This window comes from Dipodomys merriami, unplaced genomic scaffold, assembly GCF_024711535.1.
Source record: "Dipodomys merriami isolate MVZ:Mamm:240054 unplaced genomic scaffold, mDipMer1.0.p SCAF_202, whole genome shotgun sequence".
Lineage (NCBI taxonomy): Eukaryota > Metazoa > Chordata > Mammalia > Rodentia > Heteromyidae > Dipodomys > Dipodomys merriami.
Genome location: NW_027203405.1, coordinates 1,425,881 through 1,434,021, shown reverse-complemented (window position 1 = coordinate 1,434,021; position 8,141 = coordinate 1,425,881). Strand labels below are relative to the sequence as shown.

Below are 8,141 nucleotides of genomic sequence, written 5' to 3'. Positions count from 1 at the left end.
CGCAGGGCGCCCAGGGCCGCGCGAGCCGCCACACCCACGAGGTGTGGCCCTGCGCAGAGGGCGCAGGACAAAGGCAGAGCAGCCTGGGGCCTGGCGGGCCGGGAGGCGGCTCCAGAGGGGGCGTGGAGCGCCTTAGGCTCGGCCGTAGCCGCGGAGGGAACGCCCTGGCCTCACCACGACCACGCAGGGCCTGCGGGGCGATCGCGGGCGCCGGCCCACGCAGGACGCGCCCACGAGGCCGGCCGCAAGATGGCGGTGGCGCCCCGGCCCGCGCCGCCCACCGCGCATGCGCGGGCCGACCCCGCCCGGGGAGCGGAAGTCGCGTGACCCCGGAAGTGACCGTCCCGGCGGCGGGCGGCCGACGACGTTCGTCATTTGGTGCGGGAGGGAGCGCGAGCGCAGCGGTCGAGCCTCCGGTGAGTGGCCCGGCGGCGCGCGGCGCGCGGCGGGCGCGGGCCTTTGTGCGGCCGCCGCGGGCCCGGCGGGGCGGGGCGGGGCGCGGGCCGGGCGGGGCGGGCCCGGGGCGCCGCGCGGGCACCGCTGCGGCGGGCGCCGCTTCCCGGGCGGCGTCGCCGGGGTCGCGGGCCCGGCGGAGCCCCTGCGCCCCCTCCCCGCCGGCGGGGCGGCCGAGGCCCGGGGCGCGGCCCGACCCCACCTGCGCCCGCCCCGCCTGCGGGGACCGAGGGCCCCGCGGAAGTGCGGGCCGCGCCCCGGGATGCTGTCGCCCGGAGCCGCGCCCGGGCGGGCGGGGCGGGGCGGGGCGGGGCCGCGGCCCCTCCGCCGCTGGCTCTGGGCGGCCTGGGCGGGCCGGGGAGCGGGGCGCCGGCGTCGACCCGCGGGACGCGCCCCGCACCCCCGGGATGCGAACGCGTTTCCGGCATCCGTGGGTAGCCGGGGCCGCGCGGCCGCGGGGGAGGCGGGCGGCTGGCGGCGCCGCCCCGGGCGTTCCGGGAAGCACCCCTGGAAGGCGGCGCTGAGCCGCGGCCGCGCGGGGAGGGCGAGCCCAGACCCCCCGGGCCCGGGCCCCTGAGCCCGGGCGAGCCCGGCCCGGCCCGCGGCGTGCACGTGGCCAGCACCCGTCCCTCCCCGGAGGTGCCCGCCCCGGGGTCCGGGTGAGGAGGGCGGTGAGCCCCGCCTCCGAGCCACGGGCCGGGGCGGAGAGCCGCCTTCCCGACCGCCCTGCCCCGCGCCCCGGCCTCCCCGGCCCAGCAGGCGCGCTTTCCCGGACGCCCGCCGCTGTCACGGCCCCGCCCCGCCCACAGGTGTCCCAGGCCAGACGAGCATGGCGGAACAGGAGCCCACAGCCGAGCAGCTGGCCCAGATCGCGGCGGAGAACGAGGAGGACGAGCACTCCGTCAACTACAAGCCGCCGGCTCAGAAGAGCATCCAGGAGATCCAGGAGCTGGACAAAGACGACGAGAGCCTGCGCAAGTACAAGGAGGCTCTGCTGGGCCGCGTGGCCGTCTCCGCCGGTGAGCAGGCCGCGCCAGGGCACCCGCAGCCCCCCTGCCCTCCCTCTCCTCCTCTACCCCGCCAGGGCCCCAGCCCCTCCCCCCCCCCGTCCTCTCCTCTGCCTACCATGAGGGGTGGTGCGGGGGGAAGCCTGGGGTGGGGTTCTGACAGCTGTCCTCCACAGACCCCAATGTCCCCAACGTGATCGTGACCCGTCTGACCCTGGTGTGCAGCACCGCCCCTGGCCCGCTGGAGCTGGACCTGACAGGTGAGGGGTCACCTGGGTCCCTGGGTGGAGCCAGCTGGCACGCCCCCAGGCCCTGGAAGCATTTCAGCGCTGACGCCCTCTGGTGGGGCGTGCAGACAGTGCAGCCAGGCAAGGGGGAAGACCTTGCTTGGGGCTTGGGAGGGGCTGGGCACCCCGGGGAGGGGGGTAGAGTCTCAGGCAGCCTATGAACTTCCCTCCGCCTAACACAGGTGACCTGGAGAGCTTCAAGAAGCAGTCTTTTGTGCTGAAAGAGGGTGTGGAATACCAGATAAAAATCTCCTTCCGGGTAAGGCTGGAGCTTCAGGGGGGCCTTGGGGGACAGGGGTCAGGAGGAGTGGAGCAGTTGGCTGATCCCTGGTGTGGCTTCTGGCAGGTGAACAGAGAGATTGTGTCAGGCATGAAGTACATCCAGCACACATACAGGAAAGGCGTCAAGAGTGAGTGGAGGGGGGGAAGGGAGAGCCTGGGGTCTGCGGGGAGGGCGGCGGTGCTGTTGACCGAGCTCTTCTTGTCTCCAGTTGACAAGACTGACTACATGGTGGGGAGCTACGGGCCCCGGGCCGAGGAGTACGAGTTCCTGACACCCATGGAAGAGGCTCCCAAGGGCATGCTGGCCCGGGGCAGCTACAACATCAAGTCCCGCTTCACAGACGACGACAAGACCGACCACCTGTCCTGGGAGTGGAATCTGACCATCAAAAAGGAGTGGAAGGACTGAGCCTCAGCCAGGAGGTGGGCAGGGCACGGACAGACAGAAGGACCGACATGCCCCACCCCATGCCCTTCCCCACCCCGAACCAAAGTGCTGACAGGGCCCTTTCCCTCCGTCACTCCTAACTTGTCCACCTCCAGGCCTCCTCTGCCCGCCGCTCCTCCACACGGTCCCGTGCAGGCCCCGCGGTCTCCAGTGTCACATTGCTGCTTCTGCCTGTGTGTGGGTGGGATTCCGGCCCAGGCTTCTGCTCCCCTGTGTGTCCCCAGTTCCCGCCGCCACTCTCCTCCAGGCACCGGCTGGGCCTGGTCGGGTCCCAGCTCTTAGAAGGGAGTAGCGCACTCTCCTGAGTGCCCAGCCGCTCAGCTCTGCCCTGGCTGAACGTGCGTGTACAGGGCCCAGTCCGGGCTGTCCGGTCCCCCACGCCCTGGCCATTTCATCTGTCACTGTCGGTCACCGTCTAACCATGATGCCTTAACATGTGGAACGTGTCCTGGGGGCCGCGCTAACTCTTAACCCCCATCTGCATGAGCATGTGGTCTCCCTTCCTCCCTGTCGGCCACCCTGACCCAGCGACCCGGGGAGGCCTGGGGTGTGCTGCTGTTGCTCCCCGGAGGCTGGACAGCCCCTCCTGTGGCCGGGGCTGGCGGCACCAGCAGCTGGGAGAAGGTCAGATTGCCAAAACTCACGCCGCCAGCCCCGTCCGGAGGTGGCTGTCCTGCCCCTGCCTCCCCTGCGTGGGCAGCACAGAGCTCCGGAGGGACAGACTGGCCAGCCTTACCTGTCTCCCCCGGGCCTCGGGGCCCGGGCCTCCGTGCCTGGCCCGTCAGTATTTATTGCCTCTGCTGTGCCGTCCTCCGGGCTGCGGGCCTGCCGCCTCCCCCCGGCTTCCAGTGCCACCACGCCCAGGCAGCCCTCCCTGGCCCCCCAGGGCCAACGTGGGACCAAGCGCACACACAGTCGGAGCCGGCTCCTGTGCCTCCCCTCCCTCCCCACTCCCCGTGTGGTGTCTGCCAGGTCCAGGCCTTGACAGGCAGACACACCTGTCCCTGCTTCTCTTCTGACTGGGAAATAAACGACCTGAAGGAGCCTGGGGGGTCTGTGCTGCTTGCCTTGTGCACGGGAAAGCTAGCTGGGACCCCAGTGGGGAGGGGTGGAGGCCCCGGTGCCACAGCCTCCTTCCCTGCGGCTGCTCAGTGAGAAGTCAGTGCAAAACCTCCTGGGAACAAATCGGCCAGCAGCAGAACTCTAGAACCCTGAAGGAAGTAGAAGTGGGCGTTCCCCAGGCCCTTGGGCTGTGGACTGTGGGACTGGTGGGCAGGGGTCACATCCTGGCCCTGCTCCACTTGGCACGCTTCCAGAACCATGGGCCCCAAGTTCCTCCTGCGTGGACACTGCCCCCGCATCCCAGTGAACACCCCTCTGCAGGACGGGAACCTGACTGGAGCTTCCTGGTCTCTGGTCAGGAGCCCCAGAGGTGAGAGGAATGGCCACTAGCAAGCGGGGTTAATGCTGGGCAGGTCGGGCAGGGATATGGGTAAGTGCAGGCCGAGGCCTCCAGGGGGAAGGAGCAAGCAGAGTGTGACTGAGCACTAGCATCCCCACTGACATCAGGGCAGGAGGGCCCAAGAGCAACCTGCACCTTCAAGCCCACACCCCACCAGTCTTTGGGCTGGGAGGGGTAGTGATAGAGCACTTTAGAAAGGGCTACTCCGCAAGCCTGCCCCCTGTTGGCCGTGGCTCTTTGCCAGATGTGAAACTAACTGCTGAGCCCAGGCTGCTGGGAAGCATAGCTGGGCAGGGCACGGCCCCGGACCCCTGAGCAGTATGGAGGGCCCTCCGGGGTCCAGGCAATGCCCCAGCCCACCAAGAGCACGGTGTAGGGCATTAGCCCCAGCCAGCAGCCACCCAGCCGTCCTTACCGGCCTTGGGGCGGTGCAGAGGATCTGGTTCTACAGAGCTGCTCAGGAGCAGTGGGCTCCAAAGCAGCCCAGCATGTCACCTCCTACACCACTGGGAAATAGCTGTGGTGTTTCTTCCTCCTCGTGGGCGGTGCTGGGGTTTGAACCCAGGGCCTAGGCACAGTTCCTTAGCTTTTTCCCCATGGCTAGCGTTCTACCAGTTGAGCCACAGTTAGTCTTCTGGCTTTTTGGTGGTTAACTGGAGATAAGTCTCATGAAGTTTCCTGCCTGGGCTGGCTTTGAACTGAGATTCTCAGATCTGAACCTCCCAAGTAGCTAGGATTACAGGAGTAAGCCACCAGTACCTGGCAGTGACTAGAGATGAATCTTGCTTTATGCCCGAGTTGTCCTTGACTGTGAACCTCTTATTTGTGCTTCCTTTTGTTGCTGGGAAGACACATTCACTACACCCAACCATGGCTTGAACTAGAGCCTCACAAGCATGCCCTGTCCCAGGAATGGAGCTTGAATTCAAGGGCTCATGTTTACTAGGCTGGGGCTCTAACAATTGAGCTGTGCTTCTAGCCCTGCCTTTTGCTGGTTTTTCCTTTTTCTAGTCCTGGGTTTAAACTCAAGGCCTAGGCACTGTCTCTGAGCTGCTTTTTGCTCAAGTGCTCTACTTGAGCCATAGTGCCACTTAGGGCTTTTTCTGTTTATGTGGTGCTGAGGAATGGAACTCAGGGCATTGTGCACACTAGGCAAGCACTCTACCACGAAGCCACAGTCTCAGCCCTGCTGGTTCTTGTTTTTCTTGTCAGTCTTGGGGCTTGAACTCAGGGCTTGGGCGCTGTCCCTCAGCTCTTCAACTCAAGGCGAGTGATCTACCACTTGAGCCACAACGTCACTTCCAGTTTTCTAGTGCTTTATTGGAGATGAGTCTCAGACTTGCCTGCTGGGGCTGGCCTTAAACCATGATCCTCAGATCTCAGCCTCCTGAGGAGCTAGGATTACAGGCGTGAGCCACTGGTGCCCAGCTTCCTGGTGGTTTTCTTTTTTTTTTTGTTGGTCATGGGCCCTGAACTCTGGGCCTGGGCACTGTCCCTCAGCTCTTCAGCTCAAGGCTAGCGCTCTACCACTTGAGCCACAGTGCCACTTCTGGCTTTTTTCTTTTTGCTTATGTGGTGCTGAGGAATCGAACCCAGGGACTCAAGCATGCAAGGCAAGCACTCTACCACTGAGCCACCTTCCCAGCCCCTGGTGGTTATTTTCAAGCTAGATGTTAGTGAACTTTCTGCCACAGTTTGCCTCCCACTGTGATCTCAGCCTCCGGAGTAGCTAGGACTACCGCACTGAGCTCTACACCTGGCGCTAGCTGTTTCAGTTTTGTTTCTTCTGTGGTGGTCCTGGGGGTTGAACTCAGGGCCTGGATGCTGCCCCTAAGCTTTTCCTCAAGGCTAACACTACTAATTGAGCCAAAGCTCCACTTCTGGAAGTTTTTTTTGTCAGTTCTGGGGCCTGAACTCAGGGCCTGTGCGCTGTCCCTGAGCTGCTTTTGCTCAAGGCTAGTGCTCTCCCACTTGAGCCACAGCGCCACTTCTGGCTTTTTCTGTTTGTGTGGTGCCGAGGAATCGAACCCTGGGGTTCATGCGTGTCAGGCAAGCACTCGTCCACTAAGCCACATTCCCAGCTCTTGCAGGTTTCTGTTTTCTGAGTAGTTTATTGGAGATGCAGTTAAGGTTACAGGCATGAGCCCCCAGCGCCTGGCTCAGCAGTTCTTTTTATTGGGCAAAGGCTTCAGAGCTTTACATTGTGCCAGGAAGCTTAATCTCCACCTTGGGGTTTTCCGAGCCTGTTAGGCATGTGAACTCAGACCCTGAGTGCCAAGTTGTGCAGGCACACTGCCAACAGTCAGGACTTTGCTCTGGCTCCTCCCCAGCAAGCTAACAGAAGGCAGTACCTACAGAAGATGGTCCCTGCACAAGGAACCTGACGTGTCTCTTGGGTCCCAAGTCTGAACTGAATGTCCCAGTCCCACCCTGGCTTGTTTTGCAGCCTGGCACTGCAGGACCCTCTCTGCTCTCTTCCTTCTGTCCACGGCACCCACTCAGTTGCTTCCAGATGGACCTGTCTTCCACTGGGGGGGGGGGGAGGGAGTAACAGGCCACAGAGCCGGCTGATGAGACATCAGGTCTGTAATGTGGCTAAGTAACCGGCTAGTGTGACTCTCAAGAACCCTTACCATTCTGCAGTATCCTACACCACAGCCAGGTATGTTTCAGTCCACGGGGCCATGAACACCACTAGCCTGGTTTAGACTTTTCCTCTTGCCTGCACTTTATCTGCAGTTGCCTAGCACAAGGGGCCTGTCTGTTCTCTGGCACCTCTGGCAAGAATATAAGCTATAAGAGAGTTTAAAAGAGTTATTTTTTTTTTTTTTGCCAGTCCTGAAGTTTGAACTCTGGGGCTGGGCGCTGTCCCTGAGCTTTTGCTCAAGGCTAGCGCTCTACCACTTCAGCCACAGAACCACTTCCAGCTTTTCCTGTGATTTAATTGACGAGTCACAGACTTTTCTTCCCAGGCTGGCTTTGAACCATGATCCTTAGATCTCAGCCTCCTGAGTAGCTAGGATGACAGGCATGAGGCAGGCACCTAGCTGTTCTGAGAACTCTTGGAAGTAATGTTACTGAAAACATTTGATTACATAGCAGTTCAACCCATGTTTAAGGAACAGCTCTGAGCTGAGCACAGGACTCCCTAGAGGGTGTCCTGCTGGCCCTGAGGGAACAGGGGGGGGTGCCCCGAACCCCAAGGGAGCAACCCTCACAGGGGGCTTGGGCACTGTCACCAACTCATCACTCTCCCCAGAGCTGTTCTCGGAAGGCACAGACAAGCCTTTAGAAAAGCTGTCCTCCACTCGGCTGAGGCCCATAGGTGTTCAGATGAATTAGCCTGCATTCAGGGATCAGGATGTATCCCCTAATATGAGCTACTAAGCAACCCCAGATACCTAGAATCAGGCCTCCCCCTGGTCTCAGAAGAACCAACAAGGTTGTGGGCCAGTGTGGGCAGTAAGGGCAGAAGCATTTGGAGAAGAGGCCAGCAGCTCCTGCATCTGTTCATTGGTTCATTTTTTTTTTTTTTTTAGTCAGTCGTGGGGCTTGAACTCTGGGCTTGGGCACTGTCCCTGTGTTCCTCAGCTTGAGCCATGGCGCTCAAGTAGCTAGGATTACAGTAGCTAGGATCCTCAGTAGCTAGGATTACAGGCGTTAGCCATCGTGCCTGGCTCGGTTCGTTATTAGTGTGCTAGTTCTGGGGACTGAACTCAGGGCCTCACATTGGTGCTTAGCTTTTCTGCTCAAAGCTAGCACTCAGCTGTGTGCTTGGTGGCTCACACCTGTGACCCTGGCTACTTGGAAGACTGAGATCTGAGGACCTTGGTTCAAAGCCCAAAGCCAACCCAGGCAGAAAAGTCCATGAGATTCTTATCTCCAATAAACTACTCAGGGGCAGGCGCCAGTGGCTCACACCTGTCATCCCAGCTACTCAGGAGGCTGGAGATCTGAGGATTGTGGTTCAAAGCCAGCCCGGACAGGAAAGTCCATGAGACTCTTTTGCTAATTAATCACCATAAAACCAGAAGTGGTACTGTGGCTCAAATGGTAGAGTACACCTTGAGCTGCAGAGCTGAGGAACAGTGCCCAGGCCCAGAGTTCAAGTCCCACGACTGACAAAAAATAAACTACTCAAAAAAAGCTGAAAGTGGCACTGTGGCTCAAGTGGTAGAGCTCACCTTGACATAAGGAGGCTT

At 61.6% G+C, this 8,141-nt stretch overlaps 1 protein-coding gene across 2 annotated transcripts; it reads left to right on the top strand.

The window, feature by feature from the left end:
- Nucleotides 1-315: 315 nt before the first annotated feature.
- Arhgdia (Rho GDP dissociation inhibitor alpha) lies at nucleotides 316-3,521 on the top strand. 2 transcript variants are annotated; one of them, XM_070031650.1, is made up of 7 exons: nucleotides 316-416; nucleotides 1,263-1,472; nucleotides 1,637-1,720; nucleotides 1,930-2,006; nucleotides 2,094-2,157; nucleotides 2,239-2,452; nucleotides 2,573-3,521. In XM_070031650.1, the coding sequence occupies exons 2-6, from the start codon at nucleotides 1,283-1,285 to the stop codon at nucleotides 2,436-2,438; spliced, it is 615 nt and encodes a 204-aa protein (XP_069887751.1). In that variant the 5' UTR covers nucleotides 316-416; nucleotides 1,263-1,282; the 3' UTR covers nucleotides 2,439-2,452; nucleotides 2,573-3,521. The 2 variants fall into 2 exon arrangements, with proteins under 2 accessions (XP_069887751.1, XP_069887750.1); XM_070031649.1 differs by having other exon boundaries at nucleotides 2,239-3,521.
- Nucleotides 3,522-8,141: the final 4,620 nt, after the last annotated feature.

Coding starts and splice junctions, on each gene's coding strand:
- Arhgdia (XM_070031650.1), top strand. CDS start 1,283: ATGGCGGAACAGGAGCCCACAGCCGAGCAGCTGGCCCAGATCGCGGCG. Junction 1,473..1,636: donor CCGCGTGGCCGTCTCCGCCG/GTGAGCAGGCCG, acceptor TGTCCTCCACAG/ACCCCAATGTCCCCAACGTG. Junction 1,721..1,929: donor GCTGGAGCTGGACCTGACAG/GTGAGGGGTCAC, acceptor CGCCTAACACAG/GTGACCTGGAGAGCTTCAAG.